General features: G+C 41.8%; 3 protein-coding genes across 4 annotated transcripts; 1 reads left to right on the top strand and 2 right to left on the bottom strand.

Moving 5' to 3' along the window:
- Positions 1-26: 26 nt before the first annotated feature.
- Positions 27-12,348, bottom strand: LOC4340716 (autophagy-related protein 2). Of its 2 annotated transcripts, XR_001546773.3 has the most exons (14): positions 11,975-12,348; positions 10,081-11,117; positions 9,491-9,639; positions 8,387-8,640; positions 5,278-8,292; positions 5,076-5,188; positions 3,913-4,102; positions 3,565-3,678; positions 3,379-3,486; positions 3,004-3,136; positions 2,669-2,871; positions 2,255-2,451; positions 464-650; positions 27-373 (listed from the first exon to the last, which is right to left on the bottom strand). XR_001546773.3 is itself a non-coding variant. In XM_015787708.3 (13 exons), the coding sequence occupies exons 1-13, from the start codon at positions 12,158-12,160 to the stop codon at positions 590-592; spliced, it is 5,760 nt and encodes a 1,919-aa protein (XP_015643194.1). In that variant the 5' UTR covers positions 12,161-12,348; the 3' UTR covers positions 27-589. The 2 variants fall into 2 exon arrangements, 1 of the variants encoding a protein (XP_015643194.1); XM_015787708.3 differs by having other exon boundaries at positions 27-650.
- Positions 12,349-18,402: 6,054 nt separating this feature from the next.
- Positions 18,403-23,189, bottom strand: LOC4340715 (SUPPRESSOR OF GAMMA RESPONSE 1). The gene is made up of 6 exons (XM_015785395.3): positions 23,022-23,189; positions 21,156-21,297; positions 20,587-20,773; positions 19,652-20,133; positions 19,102-19,482; positions 18,403-19,021 (listed from the first exon to the last, which is right to left on the bottom strand). The coding sequence occupies exons 1-6, from the start codon at positions 23,027-23,029 to the stop codon at positions 18,965-18,967; spliced, it is 1,257 nt and encodes a 418-aa protein (XP_015640881.1). The 5' UTR covers positions 23,030-23,189; the 3' UTR covers positions 18,403-18,964.
- Positions 23,190-25,146: 1,957 nt separating this feature from the next.
- Positions 25,147-27,686, top strand: LOC4340714 (cytochrome P450 71A1). The gene is given in 4 exon segments (XM_066311236.1): positions 25,147-26,444; positions 26,521-26,670; positions 26,706-27,113; positions 27,116-27,686. Coding segments are annotated over 4 exon segments (1,659 nt in total). The 5' UTR covers positions 25,147-25,502; the 3' UTR covers positions 27,275-27,686.

The raw sequence follows: 27,686 nt of genomic DNA, 5'->3' as shown, positions 1-27,686 counted from the left end.
AAGATCATCTCCAGACACGCACACGCGAAACAAGCGCTTATATCTCATTGCAGCAGCACAAAACCTGATGATATTTACACTTGTAGAGTGAGAGTTACAGTGAGCAGTTTCTCAAACCAACAAAAACGTAAATGGAAAACCGAGAAACAAGAGAGATATTTACATTTGCACTACTCAGTAATCACCACCAAATTTATGTACAAGAGCCACCGAGCCAAGCTCCCTGTGACCCTCTCTCTCTAGCCAAATCCTAAGCAAGGAGTCAACAAAACTTCCACCCGCTCCGGGTGGCCACGTTTGTGATTACAACCGTGATCGTGTGCTAGTAATTTACAGTATGAAGGTTTTCGACGTGGCATCTGAAACTGTACACCTGCAGAGGAGATGGATTATGAACTCCAACAAGAACATCGGAGATGGCACTGATTCACAAATGGTTGGATTGCTAGTGTGGAAATCTGACTTATCCTGTACAAGTTTGCCCACCACCCTTTGATGAGATTGCACACATGTGCTCTTGAACCAGTTCTTCCAGGTAAATACGAGATCTCGCAAAAGAATGAACAGACCACCTCTTCTCAATGGAAGTCTACAATTGAGGAGGCCCGTGGTATTTGTACATAGATTCTTTCTTGCGTTCAGGATCAAGGCTGTGAATGTAGAAGAAAAGAAAATATTAGCAAACCAACATTAGCAGTCTGTGGTCATGCCAAAAATGAAGTATGCTCAAGAGTTGTAACATTCGCATAGGACAAATATGTATTTTCACCGATGCTGATCGGAAGAGAACTCAATTCCACTAATATTATAAATCAAACCAAGATCACAATTAGATTTTTCTGTAGATTGTTCCATAGTTACCTAGTCAGTTGCCTAGCCTAATTCATGCACATTATTATTTTTGCAATTCGTAAGAGCCTAGTTAAAAATCATTGGTTACAAGTTCTCCCAGTTAAGTGAGCTTGTGTCAATGTAGGGAATGCCAAGCACCTTCTGACCCTCATAAGTCCTCGGTGTAAATAAACTGTTTTTGCTCAAACACATATTTTACCCAGAGTAACAAATAGTTTTATCAGTGCACAGACTGATAATATTTAGGACGATAAATCAACTATATTCTCATTCTTTTGCATAGATATACATTTTTCATTTGGGGCAAGTCAGTTACAGTTATTTAGCTACGAAGTTTTATTGATTAATCCTAAGCTGTCCAGATCCATGAACTTTGTTACCTTCCGTTGCTAACTTCTTCCAGTTCCAACAGAAGACAAAAATATACTAATACAGTAAATTGCAAGTCAATATATTTCTATTTTCAAATCTTTTTAATATCTATTTGTATTACTCCCTCCAATCTCAAATAGAAAACTATTCAGAATTTGTGCAATCAGACCTTGAGATCTTGCTCACCATTATATGGGGGAAAAAAGAGAGAGGAGATTTTATTTTTTTATTTTTATTTTATAAATACTACCTCCGTTTCATCATATTATAAGTCGTTTTGATTTTTTTTCCTAGTCAAACTTCTTAAAGTTTAACCAAGTTTATAGAAAATTTTAGCAACAACTACAACACACAATTAGTTTCATTAAAACTAACATTTAATATATTTTGATAATATGTTTATTATGGATTGAAAATATTTCTATCTTTTTTATAAACTTAAAAAGTTTGACTTAAAAAAAAGTCAAAACGACTTATAATATGAATCGGAGGAAGTATATGATTACAAAATGTAATAACTCCATTTTTTAATAGATGACGTCCTTGACATTTGGAATAACGTTTGACCATTTGTTTTATTAAAAAAAATAGTGTAAATATGCTAAAGTATAAATCATACTTTCATGATAAAACATGTCACAACAAGATAAATGATATTTATATAAATTTTTTGAATAGGACAAATGGTCCAAAGTCAACGGTGTCATCTGTTAAAAAACAAAGGGAGCATTATCTAACATGTGCATGGAGACTTTGCTGATATATCATAAATAAACAAGTAAAAAAAGAAAACAAGTTAGATTAGAAAATACAAATTTTTATGCCATGTTTTGAGTCTAGCTGATGGTCTCATGTCACATGTGAAATGTGATCAGAAAAACTTAGTCCTATTGCATCGAGTAAATGATAACAGAACAGACCGAGGAGTCAACAGTGAGTTGGGAATGGTCTGGACTGATTTAAGAATTCAAAATAACCGTAGAGCTTCACAATGTTTGCTGATTTGAGGTTTGAGGATGAGTGAAATCACCTATTCCTTATACCAAGAAGTGTATAATGTGCAGCACGAAAAGACGCTGATAATGGAGCCACTGCAGCACCTGGAGCTCCACAGATTGCAGTAGCCAAAGCTGATCCGGCACCAGCCCCACGATTATAAACTTTAATAGGATTTCCAATCAAAGCAGAGGCAGTCCTTCCAAACCCATCGGTCAAGCTTTCATATGCCTGAAAAATGTTCAGCATATATTGAATTATTGATAATTACACAGCAAATGAAACTTATACTGGCAGTACTTACCATATTGATATAGAAAGTAAACGCAAATCACAAACAAAAATAGAATTGCAAATAGTTAGGTTAAAGCAACATGTTATTAGCAGACAACAGATGAGTTCATCTCAGAAAAGATGAGTTCATGTGCAATTTGGATGAATTCAATACCTTCTTCAGCCCTTCTTGCGCACTTTCAGGCTGGTTAGCTCTTACATTGTCTTTGGTTCTTTTTGCTTCACGTGAGGCTAAAGGTGGTGGAATTGCTGTAAGGGCACTTTCTGTCTTTAGAAGCATATCATGAGCTCCTGCCGCCAAATGTACACCAAGCCCCACAGCTTCAATGGAAACACTTCTAATGAAAGCAACCGCACCTGTCAATCACCATCAAGTGTAATCAGGGATGCATGACATCAAGAATTTCACAATACCATCATATATTAACACATCAACAGAAATGTCAAACAAAATATTTCAGCATAGTAGTGCAGCTATATGTGGCTTACCTCTTTGCATTCCCTTGAGCAACTTCCGATCCTTCTTATAGCTCTTTATGGGTAAAGAGACCAATTTCTTAGTGCCTGAACTCACAGCAACTAATGATTTTATAGGTGGAAGCCCTTTTAACAATTTATGGACCTAAACAAGGAACAGATTGTCGATTTGGATGAGAATAGAAAATTTTTGAAACAAATGAGAATAGAAAATCATCTGTAAGACAGGAAGATATAAGATTCTCCTTTTTTGTGAAGAAATAGTGTATGCCAACATGCAAATTTTAAATTCTCTCTTATAGCATTGCATGTCCTGAATCGGTATTGGTGTACACAACAGCAGGCATCTTTAATATAAATGTAAGATATGTGTGGGAAGATTAGGACCTGATTTTTTGAGATGTCCTCTAACCATTCTGCAGCTACTATTTCACATATATTATTGAAACCATAAACACCCATGGCAGAAACCTGCTTCAGCTTTAAATCAATTCCCTGCACAGCAAATTTAGTATCAGGGTTGCCTACAAAGATACGACTGGCTATGATGTATAGTTCTGAACAATGAATTACCTTCCATGGAAAAATGTTGAGAAGTTCTGCATAATTTCCTTTGCTAAGTGCAACAGGATCAAAATGCCGAGGAATATAATTAATGTGCAGAACAAGAGGCTTCACATCAAATTTCTAGCATCAAAAGAAATAAATTAGACCATAATATTGTTTACTAAACAAAGAAGATCCATGCTGCTAATTAGTAGAAAAATTTTGAAAATGAAAAGAAACTAATAGTTGCTGTAAAAACAATTGTTAAAATATATCAGGTAAAGTAGGAGAAAAAAAATTAAAACCATATGTCCATCTCAAGTACCATGAGTGGGGAAAAAAAGAGGAAATAAAAACTGAAAAACTTCAAGATACCTGAAAGAAAGGAAGTAATGCCTCATCAGCAATTGTATCGCTTCGATACATTGTACTCTGCGCGTCAATATTCTCATTTTCGCAAGCCAAATTAGGGTTGTTGCACAAGTCATTCTGGAAGAAACTGATAAGGAAGTTAAGTTGCCCTTGATCAAGATGCAACTGTAGAGGCAAAATCTCAAGATGTAACCTGAAATATTTAGGATAGTGCAAGGAAATCAGTCATCATACTGAGTCTAAAATAAGTACCAAAAATAGAGAGTAGAAAAAAGACACCAGTACTCAAACTCACTTATACTTCAGCATTCAGATATGGTATATGGACACAAAATGTGTGTGGAGCAACGGCTAAAGGGCTAAAGGGCAAAAGGGTGAAATAATATCTGCCAAAAGAACCACGCATGCATGATTTTTTTTTATTTGGATCTGCCATCTTCTATGCGTTTCTTTATTTTACATGCACTCAAGTTAAACTTGTTGACGTGTGGGGTGTATAGCCAACTCAGCTCAGTTTGTTAACCTTAGAGAACTAAAAGCCTAGCTTAGCTCGGCTCACAAGCTAGATCGTTAAGCTCGTTAACAAGCTCTATCTCATTTGTATCACCATTATAATTTTAAATTTACCATTTTATCATATACTAACATGATAAAAAACACTAATTAATAAAGGACCTTCATGTTCTATCTGCTATTTTACGTTACTCCTTGAATTGGACTTGAGGGTACAGAATTGCGATCAAAGTGCAGCAGTACACAAACACTGGATTTATATCGAATCCAGAAACATAAATTCATCATAAAAGAGCTAATTATTACATTCAGAAATGTGCCTCTATTGTTCAGCTCAGACTCATCATCTTGCATATTACCATGTGCTGAGGTAAAAAAAAAAGTCAAATAGCTGGGTACACTAGAAATTATTCCTGCAATATGATCTGTAATGTGGAACCTAGTCCACTACATAGGTTTTTTCCTACATCTACCTGGGCAATGAGTGCCTTCATACATCGAGGGCACAAAAAGGTAGCCTTGTAGTTTCTTTTAACAATGCAAGCCCATTAAGTATGAGGCAAACGCAATGTTCACTATGGATTAACAGAAACAAGCAAAATCACAAATGTTTTCTGATAGTTTAATTCAGTGTAAAGAAACACCATATTTACCTGTAATCTTCCAAAGGAGCCTGTGGTTCAGGTCTTACAGACTCCAGTTCTAACATGAATGCACTAGAACAAGATTCTCTCGGGTAATCCTTTGAGTTGTAGCAACCAAGAACCTTTGATTCGAAAATGGATAGAGGATTTAGAAACCATTAGTCCAGTGGTAATAGTAAATTCTAGATAATTTGGACAGAAAAATGCATACCATTTTCCATGGAGCATGTGTACTTTGGTCGCAAATATTGATGTCTTTGGCAGAGATGGATAGCTTAGAAACAAAAATATCCCCATCTGGATACATATTGAACTGGATATTGAGCGCAGACATAATAAACTCTAAATAAGACCTCTTGTCTCTGCCATTTGAGCACGGCCGGCTAATCGTATCTTTCTGAGCTAATTTCCAGTCATTTCCCTCGTACATCCGCCACTTGACATCTATATCATGAATAAGAACCTTTCCTTTCAGACTGCACGATTCATCAGAATTCAAGATGAAAATAGCAGGCTTCAGTTTTTGTTGAAATATTTGCTCTTCTCGTGGTTTGTTCCTTTGAACATGGTTTTCATCTATTGTGGGAAAATTATTATACCATTCACCTTCGTCACACTCTACGGTTCTAGGAGCACAATTGCCCTGGTCTTCATTGTATAGAGTTGATGATGACGAAGGTGGCATATAATAAGATTCAATTATTAGATCATCACTAGTACTGGCTTCAGGGGTAACTAGTAATGATTCAAGTGAAATACAGGCATCATTTGCCTCTGGGATGGCCTTACTCAGGCCAAACTCTTCATCCATTTCGCTACCACTCAATGAGTAGCTTGCGAAGTCCTGGTCAGTGCAAAAGGCATTCTCAATTATATCATCAAGCAAACCATCTGACTTGCACTCCTCTGAATCTGTCAGATTATCAATGCTACTCTCTGACTTTTCTGACACATCAGTGCCCATATTTTGCTTGTTTGCCTGTTGGACACTATTCCATCTGGATTGTAGATGATCTAAAGCATCCCGCATATCTGGAGCATATAGCTGCTGAAGCTGGGAGCACAATTGAATAACACCATGTGTCGTATCGTGACAAGTACCAATATCGAATTGCGAGTCTGATAATTCGAGTTTCCAAAAGGAAGTATCAATTCTTAGAACAGCTTCAATGAATGTATTCTGCACAATCTTAGCATAGCCCATCCGACGGAGGTAATCTGCACCATAGCCACAACTGACATTTTTAAAACTAGAGGATCCACAAATGAGAACCCCGAGATCTCGCAGCTCGATATCAAAATCAGTAGCTGTAGAGTTTGATGCAGATTTGCTGTGAAGTTTAAACAATGATGCAGCTAAAAGGCATGAAAAGTATTTGCAGTCTGGAGTTTCAGCGCTGAGTGCAGAACTTCTGAAATGAGGTTCATAGCTCACAGCAACATCAACCAGCTCAAGAAAGAACAGTGATGAAAAAGGTTCACCACCCTGGGAATCGTTCATTGTGCTACTATTAGCTGGTTGTTCAGTTCCATCTGAAGCTGAACTAAACAATAGGCAAATCGCGCTTATCCAATCCATGCGGCCACCAGGTGCAACGGCTGTTGCAGAACGAACATTGATAGAAGTATAATTCTTCTGAAACTTTGGGTTCATGATATGAGTCACAGAACAGCCCGCAGTTCCAAAAGACAAGATATTGCTACCTTCACCATCACCTCGTCTACTTGCCGAATCCTTGCAAACAACTAGAAGAACATCTTTGCTTTCTTCATAGTCATCCGTACCAGTAATAGAGCCCCAGAGCTCACCTTCACCATGATTGACCCAAAGAAAATTGGCATTGTTAACCCCGCCAACATTAGAAGAGGATAGCAGAGAAAATTTTGAAATTGACAATTTGAGACAGTTCCAGGAACCTTCTAGTTCAGTCTGCAATAAAGGACCAACTTCAACAGTTTCATCCAATTCAGTGCAGATATCCAAGATGCTGCATTCAAAAATGACAGATGTTTGGCTAGCAGTATCATGGATTGGCATACAATTGTCACTGTCATTTTCAAAATTTCCAGTTGCTCCATCTGAAAGACCATCAAGGATGTTTTTTAGCAAATGGTTTAGTATCCCACAGTCCTTCTTACTGAGATGAACTGAGACACAAGAAAGTTTAATGTGCAACAAAAACTCTGTGCTCCGGAGGAGCTCCCTGCGTATACTGGAACTTGATTCCTCAAGATCTTCTGAGGTTGTAGAAGAGGAAACACCAACCCATTTACCATTTTTGTTCTGAGCAATCTTTTGCTCATGCAGGTTTGGCAAACTCCAAGTTTTGCTCACCATCTCAGGGTCTTTTAAAGGATACTTCTTCCAGAGCATCGTAATGCCAGTTTCATGACAATTGGATCCGGTAACAGAGAAAATCTTCAGAGAAGAGAAAGTTTGCCTACTCAGAGAACAGGTTCTAGCATTCAGTTCATCATTAACTGGTCTAACCAAATAGATGTCAAAGTTCCCTGTAGCCAAATGGACCAAAGTAGATGGTGTGATTGCATTGACATCATTAGGCATTTCATTTTGATGTGGAGATGAATCTGCTCCTGATTTCAGAGATGGTGTGTGGTCAATGACAAGGAACTTATCCAGCATGGATGGGCAGCTCAAATCCCATGATTCAGAAGGAAAGCAAAAGATGACTCTTGCAGGCGACAGGGCTATCTGAACCTTTTGGCTTCCTCCCAAAGAAACATTTGACTTCATAGACAAATTGACATTTTTTTCGTCATTCTTCCTATGAATTTTATCCTCCCCATGCAAAACATCAGACTCGATTTTACTGATAAAATTCAGTAGCATATATATTGTGTGAAAGTGCACCCAGCAAACCAAAGGAGCCAAACAGACTGATAGTGAAGTTGAGCTTACTGGGTTGCCATCTTGACCTGAGGAACTGACATCATAGTGGAATACGCACTCACCAAACGTGTTTAGCAATTCGACCTTAGTGAGGTCATTTGAATTGTTGGTATGACGGCGTGATGTTTCCTCATGGTAATCTTGATAAGCAAATACAGATTGAGGGAGAGAAGCTTGAACTTCTCTGCAAAAATTATTGTTCAAGAAAGCAGCACCAAGATTTGGATGATCTGAATCATTGTTCTTACTGCCATAGTATTCATCAAGCTTTATAGCAGCAATTGATCCCTTGAGACTTAGGTTTTCAGGATATGTCTGCAAACATCAAGAACATAACATTAGAATCAAGCTTCATAAAATTAGGAGATATAAACTACGAAAAAGTGCTATTGGTGGAAGCAGACCAGACCTCCAGGGAAAGATGAATGTTCTGACACTTGGCTTCAACGTGATGCATATTCAAGCTGGCAGCAGGAGCAGGAGATATCATTGATTGCTCAAAATGTGCAAAGGAAAGGCAGCTTGAAAACATTTCAGAATTTCTCATGTCATTGAATTGACTGATAGGAACACTGGAATTGCCAGCATCCATTTCATCACTGAACAAAAGAACAACAGATATCTCAGCAATGGAAGCCCGCAAGGTTTTCTCTATCGGCGGTTCTGTTAGGAAATGAAAAGGAAAAATAAGTAACAAAGTGATGCAATATATAAATGTTCTGATAATTTAGCCAGAAAAAGTAAAACACTGCAGATACTTGGTTCAATGCCAGAAATACATCCAACAGATATTTGGACATGCTTGATAGGTTTGCTAATAGCAAGAGAATGGAGAGAATTCATTACTCGTAAGTTGCATCTGTTGATACCAGACTGTTACTGTATCTTAGAACATATAACATCTGTCATTATTCATAAGCCAACATAACCTAGCATGTGTACCTTTTACCTGACCTTCATTCAAGAGATAACAGTAATTTTCGTTTTTCTGCATGTTTCAAGTATTCAGTTCATGCAGTATGGTTTTGTATAAGGTGGACTAGTCCAAGGTAGGGATGGTACAATAATAACTTTAAATTGTACCGTGCAGTTTCATTGGTGAGTATCAGTGCTATTCCCTGAGTATCACCAGTGTAATACCAACTAACAGGAGATGTTTTCAGTGGATCAATGTATTATTACTACACACCAGACAAAACTGTTATTTTAACCAGTGGTCTACAACATTTTCCTTTCAGTCTACTCAGGAGCTAACAGTCAAACATTGTCTTTCATGGAAAGTGCAAAAGATCCTGCTTGATATGAATGATGTTCAAGAGTAAAAGAAAATTGAAGCTGAAGAACATTGTCCAAGAATACTCCACAGGAAAGAGTGTCAGGAGAAAAAAATATGTGGTAAACAGGCACAATAAGAACAATAAATAAATCCATATGATAAGGGTTCTGTATCCCTGCAAGAGAAGTGTATAATGTGGACAACCAATAGAAAATTGAAAGGTTTAAACCATAGTACCTTTAGGAATTTGATCTGATCCAGAAGCTAAAGTGGATACAAAGGTAATTGCATTGAACACTGAACATGTCCAATCCCATATGCCACTGTTTCCCAGATTAGTCTGGGAGTTCATCAGTTCCTCAAAACATTCAAAGAACTGGTCGATGCTGTCCAAGATAACAACATATTAGTAGTGTAGTTATGTATATTCTTTATTTGGTTTAAACAAACTGCTTCCCGTAAGAAATTTAAAGGCAAGTAACTTAGCAAGAAAATAGCTTGCACAAGCACCCAAAAATGTTTTTCTTTTTTTTGCACGGAAAGAAAAGGAGGATTTGTCCATGGTCAACCTTCAAGAGTACATAGTATATAACGAAGATGGGGAGAAAAGTTCTGTGTAATACATCTGGCCAAACCTATTCATGGAAATACAAATGGGAGGCAAATGCATTTCATTTCAAAAATTATTTATTTGACAACAGTTCTGTCAAAAGTATACTCTTGATGAAATGTCTATATGTAAAAAAGGATGGCAGTTGCAAAGGTGCAGTGAATATCATTGAACTTTCATGAAAAGAAAGGAAGATGAAAAACAAAAAGGAACAAACCTTTCATCACAAACTGAATCAGGGTCACCGTGATCCTCATGGATAAGCACTGGAATCCAGTCCGGAATCAAGTATGGCATAGTCAGGGAAGGCTCTTGTGTTTTTTCTTGCCTGAGTTGAGAAAATGTGTCCTCTGTCAAATGTTCCCTGCTAGCTATCACAGAACCTGAACCTGATTTTGAAGAGCTTGATACATATGAACTGGCAGATCTAGATATGTCTGCGGTATTATGGGCATAACTCTGTTCATGTACTAGATTTCTTCTTTGGAGAGAATCCCACACATCCATGAGCCATTGGATACTGCTCAGTTGTAACCGCAATTCTAATGAATTAAGAGATATATCTGCATCAAGTTTCTTAAAGTTCAAGCCATTCCATGGGATGCTTAAGTTCAATTTCCCTGAGAATCCACCGATAGGACCTGTCAAGACCGCGGTAGTGCTATGACCTGATGAAATGTCTGCTGGTCCTCTATCCAAATCATCCTGAAGAAGTGCATGCGCATCAACATCATCCATCTTCAAAAACTCAATGACCGCCTCATGGAATGTCACAAAATTGTGAAGTTTGATTATACCATCTGTTGAAAGATTGGTTCCAAATTCGGTCTCTTTGATTCGGAAAACCAGTGATCGATTAAATTCTGGGACCTTGTTATCCAAAATGTTTTGAGGATCAAATACAACATAAGAGTTTTTTAACTTGATGTTAAAGTTGGTAAGAAAACATGTGACAGCATTAGCTATCCTCTGGACACCTTTGTCGACATCTCGAGATGCAGAGGTAGAACACTGATTGCCATCAGATTCATTTCTTTTGGCCTGGACTGATTTCTGTGTGTCGTCAGTATTACTACCAGAAACAGAGCATTCAGTATCACCAGAAGGATCTTCGCTAGAAACAGATGCAGCAAGCACAAGTTCCAAATCCTCCACGACAATCTCGCAACAGTCGCGCATGTTTAATAGTAGAGGAATTCTAACTAGCAGGGATTTTATCGATCCTTCCTTCATCATGATAGCAGATCCTGACAACTGGAAAGGGAAAAAAATAGAACTGTTTTAATAAAGTAACTGGAAAACCCAAAATCTAGTGGGTTTCACAAGTTTTGCGGTATAAGTTTCTATTCAAGTATGCAACACTTGTGAATGAACAAATGTATCATATTGGGCTACCAGCAGCGCCATGATCCTCATGGATCGCAAAATGTTGAACATAGATGTGTCTTTAGTGGTGAATTCATGCACATATAAGAGGACTACTGTATGCTACTCACCACAACAAATCAGGTTAGCAGAAAAGAACAATCACCTACTCCAGCTTTGATACTTTCTGTTAACTTTATTGTATTCTAGAAGCTTTGCATTCAACATAATTTACAAACATTACACTGTATCGGATTAGTCCCAACACTCCAACTGAAAAAGGTGAATTGCAAATAAGCTTTATAACCCCTTCTCCACTTCTCCTAAACCCTAATACTCTACCTGCGATCATGAGCTTTAGCCATGAAATGAACACAAATAACCCTGAACTGTACCCATACCCGAGGTTACTGATTGAAAGGAAAAAGCCTTCCTTTTTTTTCCTGCGAACAGATTATTTCCTCTGCAACAAAAAATTCTAGACCAAAATTTCAAGCCCACACTCTCATGCTAGCAACCAATCGAGATCAAAATCATACAGAGTTGAATCCACCAAGCAACTAAACAGGAAAATTCTTTTTTCTAACAAAAACAAAAAAAAACAAAATTCCCATCCCCAAACACCCAATTCCCATCTCTGCCACCAGAATTTCAACCTCGGGCAAATAGCACACTAATCACGACGGGCGGGTGCATCCTAATCGAACACACGGGTCGGGGCACGAGATAGAGAGAGAGGGGCTCACCTTGCGGTTGACGAAGTCGGCGTTGAGGGCGATGTCGGAGAGGTGGAGCGTGCCGCGGGTGAGCTGCAGGTCGAACTGGTCGAGGTCGAGGTCCCCCAGGATCAGATCCCCGAGCCGCTTCTTCAGCAGCGACTTGCACAGCCGCTTCATCATCGTCCTCACCCATACCCCCGAGAAGAAATTCATGTCTCGCCGCCTCGTTTGCTCCCACCCCAACCCCCACCCTTCCCACCACCTCTTCTCTAGATGTACCGGCGGGATACGCCTCGCCGGCGGCGGCGGCGGAAGGAGGAGGGGAGGGGGTCGCCGGTGACGGCGGAGTTTGGGGGTTGGCTTCGTTTCGTGCGAGGAGGGTATTTTTTTTCCCTTTTTTCGGATTAGACCTTGCGTGTTGTGAATATGTTGCGTCCTGATCCCCGGGAAGAAGGCCGCGCTGTGTTAACTTTGCGTGTTTTTATATATAAGCCGCCGCCAAGGTCGAGTCACTGTCCGGTGGGGCCTACCTAAATCGGAGGAGGACAGGAAGGTTATTTGGGTTGTGTTGTAATGCAAACGGTTTTTTATGTTTGTTTGTCTTCGTGATTTGAGTTTCTGTTTAATTAGAATTAGAATACGGTTTTGCGTGTGTTTCAGGATGGAGATCGATCAGGGCTTTATCTATAGTTAGGGCGTATCCGACCGGAGTGCAAAGTAGCATGAATTATTTATAAATAATAATACCTATATTATGAAGAATAAAAATTTATATTTATGGCACCAAATACTCTGATAATATAATATATTTGAACGTAAATTCTATAACGTGAGGCCTCTCGATCTAGTCTTACGCAGCGACGCCTGGCGCGGCCATCCGATTTAGTCGAGAAGCATCAGAGTTTAGAATTTGAGAGAAGCATCGTAGTGTTAGGCATCTATGTCTTTTTCTCCCTTCTTATAAAATTTTCTTTCAAATTACTTATCTGATCTACAATCCGATTACACCATTGTATTTGTTGCAATTAAATCTTTATAATAAGATCTCACATGATTATATTATGATGAAAAATTACAAATTACTTTTATAATATATCTAAATTATTTTTAGATTTCACTAAAGTACTTCTTGGACATATAAAAGTAAATTTAATAAAGTCTAAAAGTAATTTACATATATTATAATAGAAGTAACTTAAGACAAAAGGAAAGTAACTTTGTCATAACATTAGAAGTAAATCTGTTGTAAGGATAAAAACATAACTCTATCTAGAGACTAAATTAATCAGCACAAATTATGGAATTGACTAAAAACAATAATAAAAGTAACCACCTCATAGCATTATGAATGTATAGGAAGTAATTTAATCAAATCTAAATCTAAAAGTAATTTATATATATGATAAAAGTAACTTAGTATATAATAAAAGTATTTTACAAACATAAATATTTTTTCATCATAATATAATCATATAAGATCTTGTTGTATAAATTTAACTGCAACGAACACAACTGAGTAATCGGATCTTAGATCATATAAGTATTTAAATGAGGATGCATGTGGCAGGTGCTACTACTTTTAGTAAGAGGGGTAATGAGTTGATACACACTGTACTATTTTTGGTAAAAAAGGATGGTCGCTGGTTAGCACTAACGAGTGCATGCGCTCCCTGTAGTCGTGTCCATATTTGTAATTTATTAATGAAAATACAAATTGATAAAATTTAAATTTGAATAGTGCAAGTATCAATTATTCGAGATCAAAGGGAGTATATATTACTATTTGGAATTATTATTTCAACAAAATTAATGATAAACAATAAAGTATCTTTTTAAGATTCGGAGGAATTGAGAGGATATGCATGCATAGGTGCAAAGTCAAGGGTAATAAAATGTTCCAAACTATACACTATAAGCATGATTGCAATCCAAATGAGACATAATACCGCGTAAATCATTCTGATAAAAAAAAAACAATTTTGCAAACCGTCAAAAAGAAAAGAGGCTTCAAGACTTCAATATGTTACTTATTACTCCCTCCATTCCGCATTGATCATCACATAAGTTTTTTCACCACGACCAAGAAAGATTTGACTTCTCTACATTTTATTTCATGTGAATATGTAGTGGAAAAAATCAAGAAATATACATAGTTTAACTCCCCGCTAGGGCTGTCAATGAACCGAGCTCGAGCGAGCTCGTTTGCCTAAGCTCGAACTCGACACAAGCTCGAGCCGAGCTCAAGCCGAGCCTATTGCACCTTCGAGCTTTTAGGCAAGCTCGATTCGAGCTCGTTCGAGCTTGAGCTCGGCCATAAGTAGCATAATATATATTTTAATGATAATCTCTTGATAAGTATAATTATTTTCTAGTTAATCGCAGTAATAAAAGAGTAGAAAATGACTAAAATAAATATATTGTGCTAACACATGCTAATTTATTGTGTAAATAGATACTAATATATATATTTATCTATTAGTTTATTATATCAATAAGGTGAGCATGCAATATAAACTATACACAGCCAAGCTCGGTTAAGCTCAGTAGAAGCTCGAGCTCGGCTCGGTAAAGCTCGCGAGCTTTTGCTCATGTGCTACTTTCAATAAAAATTTATCAGAAAACCTACACCACGACATCCCGTGGAGACGGGATCCCCTCCTCCTACCTCACTCCTCTCCCCAAAATCATCCGAATCCTCTCCTCCTACCTCACTCTCCTCCCCCAAATCACACAGCACTGCAGCCCTCCCTCTCCCTCTCCCCCCCCCCTCTCTCTCTCTGAAGAAGACCGAGCGGAGACGAAGCCGGCCGGGAGGAAGGGGTCGTCGTCGTCGTCTCCGGCGGCTGAGGAGGACGACGACGGCACTGCGTCGGCAAGGTCGGCCAACCCTCGGCGGGGTCGCCCTCGAGCTCGCCTCCCCTCGCTGCGCCGCTCTGGCTCGCCGCCCTCGTCGGGTCGGGTGTGCGCCGGGGAGTCATCGCCCCGGGGAGGGAAGAAGCGGGAGCTCCCCTCGTCCTCGCCCTCGGCCTCGGCGTCACTGTCGTCCCCGCTGCGGCCTGCCGCTTTTGCGCCTTCGGGATGGACGCTGACAGCCCGCGTCGACCTGCAACAGGTATGGCCGTCAACCTCCTCCTCGGCTCCTCCTCGAGACTTCTCGCGCTCTCTGGCTTGGGCCTCACCCCTCACCTCGCCGTGCCTCCTCGACGCCATCCTCCGCCGTTGCGGCCCTCCCTCCCCCACGTCTCCTCCTCTTTTTGACAGTACCCTTTGATACCCCACAAGTATCAGGCTTGATACCTTGGTACCAAGGTTTGATACCTAGGTACCACCCAGTACCTTAGGTACCAGGCATCAGGTATCGGTTGATACCTAGTCGGTACCAGGTACCAGGTACCAACCGATATCTAAGGTACCAGGTACTAGGGGAACACACGTCCCTCACCTCGCCATGCCTCCTCGACGCCATCCTCCGCCGTTGCGGCGCTCCCTCCCCCACGTCTCCTCCTCTTTTTGACGGTACCCTCTGATACCCCACAAGTATCAGGCTTGATACCTTGGTACCAAGGTCTGATACCTAGGTACCACCCGGTATCTTGGGTACTGGGCATCAGGTATCGGTCGATATCTAGTTGGTATCTAAGGTACCAGGTACTAGGTACCAACCGGTACCTAAGATAGCAGGTATCAAGTACCAACCGGTACGTAAGGTACCAGGTACTAGGGGAGCACACGTAGACAGAGGGAAGGAAAAAGGAGAGTCACTTAAAATATTTCGTAAATATTCCGTTGCAACGGTATCCCGTGGGCTAGCAGCCCTCAATTTTATTGATGTCACGGATCTATTGTTAGCCTCCCATTCTTTGAGTGTATGAATTCGTGAATACATTCTTTGAGTGTATCTAGTGTCAGCGATGTACTCGTGAATACAGTGTACATGAATAATTATTTATGCATGGCCACGCCTTCCACATAATAAAAAATATCACATTATTGACTTACTCAATCCATCACATAGGAAAAACATGAGTTGCTATGTCATTTCTAAGGCTTTCCTTGCACTCAATTCCTTGCAGATAAGATTTGCCAAAGGAAAAATATTCCCAGGGGTGTTTATCTAACAAAGAAGTATTGACAGGGTGCAAAGCAAATAAAACAATCAGGTCACCTTTTTTTTTCTCTTTTTGTTTGCAAAAGGATAGGGGCTGAGGTGGACCTGGATACGAAAAAAACGTACCGTGTTTGCGAAGGATTCTCCGTTGTAACGGAGAGAGACGCCGTTACGGTTTTTTCCGAGACCCACGGTGTCCCTCTCAGCCTCCGCTGGGTGGTGGGCCCGTCGCCATGGGCTTGGGCCCACCTTTATCCACACACCACACTTACCTGTCGTAAGAGTCGTGGTCAACAGCTAGGGGACCCAAAGCTGAGCCAAAATTACACCGTGCATCAGCTGACGTTGGTGAAAAATTTGGTTATTTGGTTTTGTCAGGTAGAGATAAAATCACATAGAGTATTAGTGAGAACAAGGTATTGTGATATTGTCACGGCAATCATGGAAAGAACAAGCAATTGATGCTTAGATGTTTAGCCTGTGTTGTTGTGCTATATTTGATTTCATAAGCCTAGTCATTGTGAAAACAATAACTTATTAAATTCGTAACCGTTCTACGTATCAAATTAATGCCATTGATCCCATCCAATTGTAATAGTTATTAGAAAAAAATATTGAGGATATAGATTTCATTTTTAAGAATTTGCTTTTATACATACATAATCGTAGAGAATTGAGAAAATATACACATCCCACGGAGCGAAGACATGGGTGGGTCAATCGGCGCGGCGTGAAGCTGCAGGACCGACAACGAGGACGGTGGTACCGTTGCTCAACAGCGTGATACCAACTCCACCCTGCGCCTCGGCTGCGGGGCAGTGGGTTAGTCCTGTGGCCCAGCAACGCGGGACCGAAGGTAGCAACAGTCGGGACGGCGTAATACCCAATCGATTCCATATCAGATATAGCTCCGCACCACTAGGTCTACATGTCATCTCAAAACCTTTTTTTTTTGTTCAAAATGGATTCAAAGTTTCAGAAACCATGCAGATTGCAGCATATTATAATCTTGTTTAGTCCGGGGTAGTGAAGTTATGATGCATCATGATAACATGTGCTCTTCACATAAAAAACCACTTGTAGTTAGCTATGTCCAAACTTTTTTTTTACGGAGGGAGTAGGGATTAGAAACTCGGTAGAGATAGATGAACTGAGAAAATCAATATGCATCAGTGTATTAAGATTCCCATCGTTTCCTCCATACAATATCAGCCGCTGCCAAATTTTGAATTTTACAACTCAATTTTGAAGTTGATTTTGATTTTTTTATTAAAGTTTATTTTTCAGCATTGTTATTTAAATCGTTAAGAGCACATATATAAAAGTTTAATTACAGTGCTATTATTACTTATAAATTATTATTACAGTGCTATTATCCATACTTGGCCAAACGATGGGGCCTGTAGACCCGGTGCTATGGGACCGACCCACGGCGCGGTACTTGTTGCTGCCCTCAGTCTCACGTGGCCGGGCTGTGGGACCAACCCAGTGACGCTCAGCCAATGCGCGGGGTAGATTTCTTACCGGGAACAGGGCCTATCACAAGAATATTTTTTTTATTGGGACGATAACTCTGAAAAGAGAGATTTCCTATCTTTTCTTTCAACTCAGGAGAAATACAGTCGGGCGGCGCTAATTCGGATCCCTCGGGCAAAATAAGAACAGCACCCACATTCAACCCTCTCTTTTTCCCATTAGCAAGAACTTGTTGGTTGGTCCCGTTACTCCATAGTTTTGCGCCACATGACGTGTATATTTTCTCAATTTTCCTACAATCATGTCCATTTTTTTAAAAGGAAAAGTATATTCTCAAATTTCTTTCTAGTTATTGTGTCCATACTTTTTTTAAGCGTCCATTAACTTTGTTACCAGTAGGATCGGTATAGCTTTGTTTTATAGACCTTGTTAAGCTTTTTTCCCTTTTAATTGATCGGTGGAGCTTCTATCTCATGTTTAAAAAAATGGTGTTCAAATTTTCGAGGAGCTATCATTTGTAACATGAATTAAAAGAAATAATTTTGATAATGAAAAAAAAATACTTCCTCCGTTTCATATTACAAGACTTTCTAGCATTGCCCACATTCATATTTATGTTAATGAATCTAGACATATATGTGTGCCTAAATTCATTAACATCTATATAAATATGGGTAATGCTAGAAAGTCTTATAATCTGAAACGGAGGTAGTAGAAACAATTTCACAAAACAATATTAGAGTAATCCACCATAATGCCAAGCAAAATTGGCGGCCAGTAGTAGCATCCTCATCCTAGTCCATTCGTATGGTCGTATCCGATATCTTCTGTAGAGTCTCATGCATAGTTCATGCTCATTGCCCGAGGAAAATTAGATAGTAGTAATGCATAGGAACTGAAACATGGAAGTTATCTGTCACAATCTTATGCTGATTACTGCAATTTACAAGATGAAGCTTGCACGAGATTCTCAGCCCTGCTTTACCACAAGCTCCAGAAAATGACTTGTGTCCACATTTATAAATAATAGGCACTATCATGATGGCAAAAGTTATTAACACGAAAGTTATTGGAGTAATCAGTTCAACCAGAAGCAAAAGTTCCCCTTGTACCACCGGATGGTCCAGAGTATCCAAGCAAAATGAGACATCCACCATCACAATTTACAGCCAGGAATATGTGATCTTTAGCATTGAATAGTCACCGGTGCACAGTCCATATGCATCAAGGGATTCAGGGGCAAGCCAGCGCATAAGCTCACCTTTTGCCTACCCCGGCAAGCCGCCGGGCCAAAATTATGACTTTTTACTGTCCGAGACAAGAGTTGCTTCACCACATATATCGACAGCATTTTACTGTTGTCTCGCAGAAGGAAGAGGCTTCAGTTGTTTCTTCAATGTACAAAATGGTGTTGACAGCACCTTGGAGACATGTCAATCGATCACCTTGCCACCAGCCCATGCCGTCGTAAAGCTATCCTGCGAAAACTCCTGCAAGTGAAGCACAAGTTTAGCAAAGTAAAGGATGGAGAGAAAACTGGACGTTTTAACATGAGACAATGGAAACGTACAATTTGGCTCAGTCGAAATTCAGACGCATTTTCAAGCTCAAGATTTGTGCCATCTGAGGGGTCCAACCTCTGGCATTCTTCCAGATCCTTCTTCAAGTCCTCTACTGGCAACTGGGCATAAACAGCAAGACGGGGCTTTATCTTATCGGTTTCATCATCTCCACCGCCGCATGAGGTCTGGCTCTGACTCTGAAGGAACTCATCGCAAATCGCAAGGTTCTCTGCCAGTTGCTGAGAGTCTAACAGGAACTGGGATTCACCTTCCCACCATTTCGGATCTTGCGATGAGGGGTTATCTCCATCCTCAGGTTTCTCAGTAGCCATATGCGCAACATCTTCTACAGCGTTATCTTCGTTGTTTATTTCGCTAGTCTCTTTTCCCTGTACATTTGCCAGCAAAAGAAGGCACAACATTTATCCAATTCCCTTTAATATCATTATAAAGAAACTATATTGACATTTTCTTTGCTATGTCGAATTACCTGGAAATATGTGCTGCACATAGGGAAAAGGTGGAAGGGAAATAAAGAAAGCTTAGATGTTCAATTACCTGGTCAGTGATAGTTTCAGATTTCTCAAGAACTTCTAGTTCTTGGTTGGTAAAAACATGTTCTTCCAGGGGAAGTGGAGGAATATTTGGAAGATCTTCAGCAACTATAGATTCTAAAGCATCTGCAGAGGTTAAGTCCTGTGCGTTCTTCTCCCCAGGTTTAAACTGTTGCTGAAACAATAATTTAGAGACAACATACTGCCCTTCTACCTCATCTTCCCCAGTTCCTAGGTGGTACTGATGCATCACCCAATTGGTCTTTTCAGGTTTACCACCTTTCATGGTGCTCATATATAGCACCATGAATTTCTTACAACCAAGGTGTTTTCCATCAACTACTACTGGCCTTGTCTTACCAGTCTTGTGCCAGCGGACATCAGCAAGATCACCAGTGTTTATCTTCCGGCGCTTTCTTATTCCAGTATTATAGGCCTTAAATGTTCTATGGAAAAAGTGTGATACGCTTCCATCTTGCTTGACACCTGAAAAAGAAAAAAAAGTCAGTTGAAGAATACCACAAGCAATACAACAGAGGTACAAAAAACAACAATTTTCCAGTTAGAAACTGAGATTCCTATGTCAAAAGAAAGTAGAATTTGAATGCTCTATCGGAACCATTTAAGAAATGCAAACCAGTCAATGAGAATTACTTAGTTGTAGAGTGTTGCTGAGTGGAATAGTGAAAAATCAAGGGTTAATAAGCCAATAAAGAGAAGTAAAATAAGTAGCCTTATTGCCACACCCGCACTACCGCCAAACTTTGTGCATATGGTGTGACTAAGAAAATAAATACCAAAAGAAAACGGACCAAAGGCAAGCATTTGATACAAGCTGAAAAATGTGAATTTTACTCTTATATGAAAATAAAATTGGACTTCTCTTGCTCACCCCACGAAGAGAGAAACAAAAATATATATCCTTTCACTAACGGTTACCTGGAAGTTTCTGTGGATGGGTATAGCAGATACCATCATCTTCCTCGACTGTTGGAATAAATTCATCAATGAACGGATGAGCTTTTGCACCAACTTTGCCATGCTTTGCAAGCAAATGCCAAAGCAATTCTTGGTCAGTTGGATCAAACTTTACACCTCTTGGCAAACCAGGCCATTGATGAACAACCTGTGGTGAAATATTAATCATTAGAGGACTGCACTCAATAGCACACATTATTTATTAATACTGAGTGGTGTATCTGAAAGTATACACAAACAAAGCTTCGATGTTAGAGAGAAAGTCAGAGGACTTCAGAATAATATACAAAAGAGTCACTGTCAAAGTGATAAATAGTAAGTTGCTAATAGCAAAAATCCATTCATTTATTGATATAGGCGACTCGACGAAAACAAAGGTGCATAACAATGACACTACTCAGTAGGTGTTCACATGTAGTTTTATTTGATTGTTTAATCTGTTTAGAATGGTATAAAGCAGGAATGAAATACAAATGATATACTACGTGCGTATTTGGTTCTTATACATGATAAAAGAACACATCTCTTACATCACTGTTATCAATGATGTGGTTGCACCTTGGACAAGCCTTAGTTGGGTTGCTAACCCATTTGTGCTTACTGGCATCCACCGATCCAGATGCATTTTTTATTTTTGAAGCAATTCTATGGCTGTCAATTATCCAGGATGTCCTGCAGAAATATTGATTATAGAGTTAAGACAGATGAATGAAGCAGATTTGTTCAAGAACACTAACTGCAGGAACTCCCATATAGATCGGCATAATTAACCAGCAACACACCAAATGCAGGTAAAGGCACATCTAATATCATTAAAATGATCCCAAAGAATGATCCAATTAATCCTGAGGAGACAAGTACTCCTAAACCACGATTCAATCTACAACAAAATGTAGTTTCTCAGAACTGTATATCTATACTAATACCAATCATGCACCAGCTTACAAAAATCAAGAGACATTGATCTCCGGTATGGATGACAGGCATATGTTCAAAACTATGCTCTTCTGACACAATTTGAAATGCTGGTCACAATGATACGTAAACTAAGAACAATAGTCTTTTTTCACCATTTTGTGAAGGGTACTAAAGTAGGAATACAAGGCAGTGGGCAACCTCTAGCTTTCAGAGATGTATATGCATACCTGATGGCCCAAAGACAAGCTAACAATAGTAAAATTAGCAAAATTTCAACCCAAAGGCTATATCCAATGTCTTTCCAACAAAGATTTGATAAAATAGGTACCATACCACCAGAAATGGCAGAAAACAGGGAGATGCCTCCTTTCAACTATAATGAAGTGCAAAAACGTTGTACTTCTGCTAGACAATCTCAAACTTAACTGCAAAAGCATAAACTACAAACTAGTGACGATATTCAATCATTGCCCCCTCCAAAAAAAAAATTCTAAAAAACAGATCCCGCCTTTCATCTGAAACAGATAGCGACAAAATATTGTTCCACAATGCATGACATGATCTTATCAGCAGGCCACATATAAAGAAAAAAGGTTATCTATTGCTACCCACGACTATATGAATATGAGGAATTCAACCTCATCTTGGAGAGGTGTATACCCAAATACAAGCTACTAATAGTTGGCACATTTTAACTCAAAGGAGTAGTAACACCACTAGTGTTTTTTCAAACTAAATTGATATAATGGAGACCGCTATAACTAGCACAACCACGCTGTAGAAAGAAGCAGCAGCTAAACTAAAACGGTGCAACACCTAGCAGAACTGGGTGCCCTTCAATCAATTGCAAGAGAACAGAATGCATACGTAGTGCATAACTGCACCCCCACCCCGCCCCCCCCCCCCCCCCCCGAAATGGCAAAAACAAAAGTATCTCCTTTGAACTAAAATCAATGCAGAAGCGTCATCCTTCTACTATACAATCACAGACCAAGCTACAAAAGCCTACAACACTACAAGCTAGTGACGAAATTCAGTCATCGCCTGCCAGAGAACCAAAAAAAAAAAAAAGACACAACCTTTCGTCTCACACCGAAGGCATGAGCACACTGTTCCACGAATGTATGACGCGGTCCGAACACCGGGCCTCATAAACAAGACAATGCATCTATATCAATCCAAAAAAAAAACAATAGAGAAGTCTGAGGATCCTGCGATAATCTCCATGTTTTCACTGTAGCACACAGCAAACTGTCCCCAATCCAAATCGCATTCACCAAACCGAAATGATAAACAACAACAAATCAGTGAGGATAACAGGGGAACGCAATCCCGCGAAACCCTAGAACCCAAAAGGACGCCTCCTTTGCATCCCGCCCAATCCCAAATCGCATTCCCTCCGATGACCTAGGGGAACAGCTCGGGGCAAGTGCTACACGATCCAATCAAGGAGTGGGGGGGCAGGCAGACGCACGCACCCGGTCATGGCGGCGCCCGCGCCTCCCGCCGGCAGACGGAGACCTCCCCTCCCTACTAGGGATCCGACGAGGGCGAGGCGGCGCACCTGAAGGTTGAAGCGGATGGAAGTAGAGAGACGATGAGTGGTTGGTCTCTCTAAATTTTTTTTTGAACCGGAGTTGACCGGCGATGGCGGCGGCGAGGACACACCAGCACATAAACCAGGTGCACGCGGTTTATGCTGGCATTGCTTGGCTGGACCGCGTCCATGGTGAGATGAATCGGCATCCGTTCGATTGCATTTTGGACGGTCGAGATGGCATGAAGTGCATGAGGTGTGTCCGTCCCCGTAAGACTTGAGAATCCGTGTGGGGCCAAATGTTGTAAACGGCCCATATCCAAGTTGGGCCAAATCAGACGATTAAGCCCCAAAAGTTAGCTCAATCTTTATAGAAGCCCAGGCCCGATGGTCCAACCAGCAACTAAGGCCGTGTTTAGGTCCAAAAGTTTTGGCGTGTGATATACAGAGATATATTTGAAGTATTAAACGCATACTAATAACAAAATAAATTATAGATTTTGTCTGTAAACTGCGAGACGAATTTATTAAGCCTAATTAATATGTCATTAGCAAATATTTACTGTAGCATCATATTGTCAAATCATGGAGCAATTCGGCTTAAAAGATTCGTCTCGTAATTTACACGCAATTTATATAATTAATTATTTTTAGGTTTATATTTAATACTACATGAATGTATCCGAATGTATCCAAACATTCGATGTGACAGGGTGAAAAATTTTGGCAGGGATCTAAACGGGTCCTAATGCTGCATATGGAAGGGGAAAAGGCACGTGCCTGAAATCTAGCAAATCCCCTGTGGAAAAATTGGCACCGGCCAACGTCGTCGTCGCCATTAATGTGATCCATGGTTGTATTACGTGGCATCATGCCTCTCCCCGCCATGTTGGATTTGCCTCCTCGATTTGCATTTGCATTTGTATTTCCCGCCTGAATTTTTTTTCTGTGCCCATGCGTTGATGCGTACTTCTTAACTTCTATAGTGCATATCTTTTTTTTAATGAATTGACGAGCGCCAATTTCATTGAATTGAGAAGGAGTAGCTTTACAAAGCGAAAGGAAAGAAAAGAAGCTTAGGACCTTTGGTCTGAGCTAACTAAAAGAAAACTAATTACGAAGATTTTTCGTTTCTGCTAAGGCCCAAGTTTTGGCCTCTTCCTTGATCTTGGCTAGAAGAGAGGTAGCTGAAAGCTCCTTTTGTTGGAAGGTTATGCGATTCCTTTCGTTCCATATCTTCTAGCCGACCAACAGCATCAAAGTGCGGAGTGCCTTATTGGGTGCCTCTTGTATTTTGGCAAGATAACTTTTGCAGGTGTCGTTCATCAATTATAATCTTTTAGGAGGTTTTCTTTCTCTGTTCTCTCCTCGTTGTATTCTCCGTGTATTCTGTTCTCCTATCCTCCAGGGCCCCTGCGCTTGCGTAGGTAAAGCTTGCCCTGTGTAAGATCATTTGGCTCAATATATTCAGGTGGGGATTCTCTCCCCCCCCGGTGATTTAGTCAAAAAAAAATCTATCACCGTCAAAGTTTGCCACCACTGACTAGGATTTAGTCGTCCGCACGCCGCCCGCTCCGCTAATGCCGCTAGATTCATTCCGCGAGGAGGTGCAGGGTTGTTTTCTGGGTCCGACAACATAAGGGGCAGATGGAACCATTTGGCCAACCTCTGGTCGCCAACTTGGCGAAGGTCCAGACTCTGTTTTGGATGACACTATCATATATTCACTATGGTTAGTAAGCTTTCATGTTATATTGTCCTCCTCGTGCTCTACCATGTGTAGTGCGTTCCAAACCCCGATAAGTTGGTCAATCAGGTTTGTCGTCCAGCCCGCATTTCCTTGCAGGTCCAAGTCGAGAAGCTATTGGTCCGCTTGCGAAGCCTGCTGAAGCGTTCTATTCTTTTTTTTGGAGGCTGCGTAGACAAGCGGTTGGAGGTATGTCTTTCTCAGCCGGCTTGTAATCAGGGGGAGACCCAGATATTTCATAGGCAAGTTTGCTATGATTGCTGGCGTGTCCTATAGGATGTCATCGAGGTCCATGTTATTGCACCTGATTGGGCCACATAGGATTTTTGGAGGTTCGTGCATAAGCTAGTTGCATGTCTAAGAGCAAGTTCAATAGTATAGCCAGCTAGCTACTAGCTCCAATTCATCTATAGTCAATCTAATAGCTCATCTATACAATAGTTACATATTACACTATTAATACCTAGTCCCATCTGTCATACACACACTGTGTCTTGGAGTCTGTGCTACAGCTGGCTACAAATCTGTAGCCCACTGCCATTCTCTCTCCTCATTTATCTTCTTAAAATATGTTTGCAGCTGGCTTATAGCCTGTTATTGTACCTGCTCTAAAGTGACCAAGGAAATCAGTGAAGGCTTGCACATTGTACACCGTGTGTGTCGTGAGCTCTGTTCATGGCGGCCGTGCAGCTCGACTCCGGCCTGCTCATCGGCTTTCTCTTCTTGGCGACGTGCTTGGTCGTCGCGGTTAGGAGCTACCTGAGATCGGGCGGCGCGGACGGTGGCCGTGGTGGCGCGGCGATCACGTCGCCGCCGGCGTTGCCGGTCATCGGCAACCTCCACCAGCTCGGCCGCGGGCGGCACCACCGGGCGCTGCGCGAGCTCGCGCGGCGGCACGGCCCGCTGTTCCAGCTCCGGCTCGGCTCCGTGCGCGCGCTCGTCGTCTCCTCGGCGTCCATGGCGGAGGCCGTGCTCAGGCACCAGGACCACGTGTTCTGCGGCCGGCCGCAGCAGCACACGGCGCGGGGCACGCTGTACGGCTGCCGGGACGTCGCGTTCAGCCCCTACGGCGAGCGGTGGCGCCGCCTCCGCCGCGTCGCCGTCGTGCACCTCCTCAGCGCGAGGCGGGTCGACTCGTTCCGCGCCCTCCGGGAGGAGGAGGTCGCGTCGTTCGTGAACCGGATCCGCGCGGCGAGCGGCGGAGGCGGAGGCGTCGTCAACTTGACCGAGCTCATCGTCGGCCTGACCCACGCCGTCGTGTCGAGGGCGGCGTTCGGGAAGAAGCTCGGCGGCGTCGAGCCGGCGAAGGTCCGCGAGACGGTGGGGGAGCTCGCCGACCTGCTGGGGACGATCGCAGTGAGCGACATGTTCCCGCGGCTCCGGTGGGTGGACTGGGCGACGGGGCTCGACGCGAGGACGAAGAGGACGGCGGCCAAGCTCGACGAGGTTCTCGAGATGGTGCTCCGTGACCACGAGCCGAGCCGCGGGGACGACGACGACGACGACGGCGACGGCGAGGCCCGTGACCTCATGGACGACCTTCTCTCCATGGCCAACGGCGGCGACGACCATGGCTACAAGCTCGACAGGATCGATGTCAAGGGACTCCTCATCTTGGTAAGTTCTCTCCAATTATCACCAATCAAATAATCATGCTAAAATTCGTTTCGATTTCTTTCATGTCGCATTGCAGGACATGTTCGCGGCAGGCACGGACACAGTCTACAAGTCGATAGAATGAACAATGGCCGAGCTCATCAAGAACCCAGCAGAAATGGCGAAAGTGCAAGCAGAGGTGAGACATGTCGTAGCAGCTGCACACGGAGGAGAAGGAGACGAAGACGCCGTCGTCATCGTCAAGGAGGAGCAGGCGAGCAGCTGGGGAAGATGACGCTCCTCCGGGCGGCGATGAAGGAGGCGATGCGCCTCCACCCACCGCTGCCGCTGCTCATCCCGCGCGAGGCGATCCAGGACACGGTGCTCCACGGCCACCGCGTCGCGGCGGGGACGCGCGTGATGATCAACGCGTGGGCGATCGGGAGGGACGAGGCGGCGTGGGAGGACGCGGGGGAGTTCAGGCCGGGGAGGTTCGCCGACGGCGGGGACAACGCCGGCGTCGAGTACTACGGCGGCGGCGGCGACTTCCGGTTCATGCCGTTCGGCGCCGGCAGGAGGGGGTGCCCCGGCATGGCGTTCGCGACGCGGCTCGCGGAGCTCGTGGTGGCGAACATGGCGTGCTGGTTTGAGTGGGAGCTCCCCGATGGGCAGGACGTCCAGTCGTTCGAGCCTTCGAGGTCGTCGAGTCGAGAGGTTTGTCGCCTGGGCTCATCATCCGGGAAAATTGGAAACCACGTATATGTAGTGCAAACCACTCGTATGTAGTGGAAACTTGGAAACTATCGTTGGATCGAGAAATGGACGTCCGAGATTCGTCCACGTCACCATGAGTTAAAATTTAACTCACAGATTCACTCATGAGTTAAAATTTTACTGAGAGTTAAATTTTAACTCATGGTGACGTGGACGAATCTCGGACGTCCATTTCTCGATCCAATGGTAATTTCTAAGTTTCCACTATATATGTGGTTTGTACTATATATTTTCCCAATCAACCCCTTGGTCCTCACCGCGAAACCTCTGTAAAAAAATACAACTAGTATTTTGTTCAACTCGCCTGTGTAAACACATAGTACTACCTCTGTCAAAAAAAAAAACACCAATCTAGATGGAAGTGTGATACCACCTGAGATTATCCGGTTCATTATAGGTGATGTCACATTTTTATTTAGATTTGTTTTTTATCGGAACGGAGGAAGTAGTAACATTTACAACTATGCTAAGCTTTATGATTACCACTAA

The sequence above is a fragment of the Oryza sativa genome, chromosome 6 (assembly GCF_034140825.1).
Source record: "Oryza sativa Japonica Group chromosome 6, ASM3414082v1".
Lineage (NCBI taxonomy): Eukaryota > Viridiplantae > Streptophyta > Magnoliopsida > Poales > Poaceae > Oryza > Oryza sativa.
This window is presented reverse-complemented; position numbering and strand designations above follow the sequence as displayed.

Bases quoted from the DNA above. Each gene is read 5' to 3' on its own strand.
- LOC4340716 (XM_015787708.3), bottom strand. From the start codon at position 12,160: ATGAATTTCTTCTCGGGGGTATGGGTGAGGACGATGATGAAGCGGCTG. The intron at 8,641-9,490 runs GTACTATGGTTT...ATTTCCTAACAG, and splicing joins ATCAGATCAAATTCCTAAAG to AACCGCCGATAGAGAAAACC. The intron at 4,103-5,075 runs GTAAATATGGTG...TAAATATTTCAG, and splicing joins GCTCCTTTGGAAGATTACAG to GTTACATCTTGAGATTTTGC.
- LOC4340715 (XM_015785395.3), bottom strand. The intron at 20,774-21,155 runs GTAAGAGATGTG...ATTTCACCACAG, and splicing joins ACATCATTGATAACAGTGAT to GTTGTTCATCAATGGCCTGG. The intron at 20,134-20,586 runs GTAACCGTTAGT...TTTCTTTTTCAG, and splicing joins CCATCCACAGAAACTTCCAG to GTGTCAAGCAAGATGGAAGC.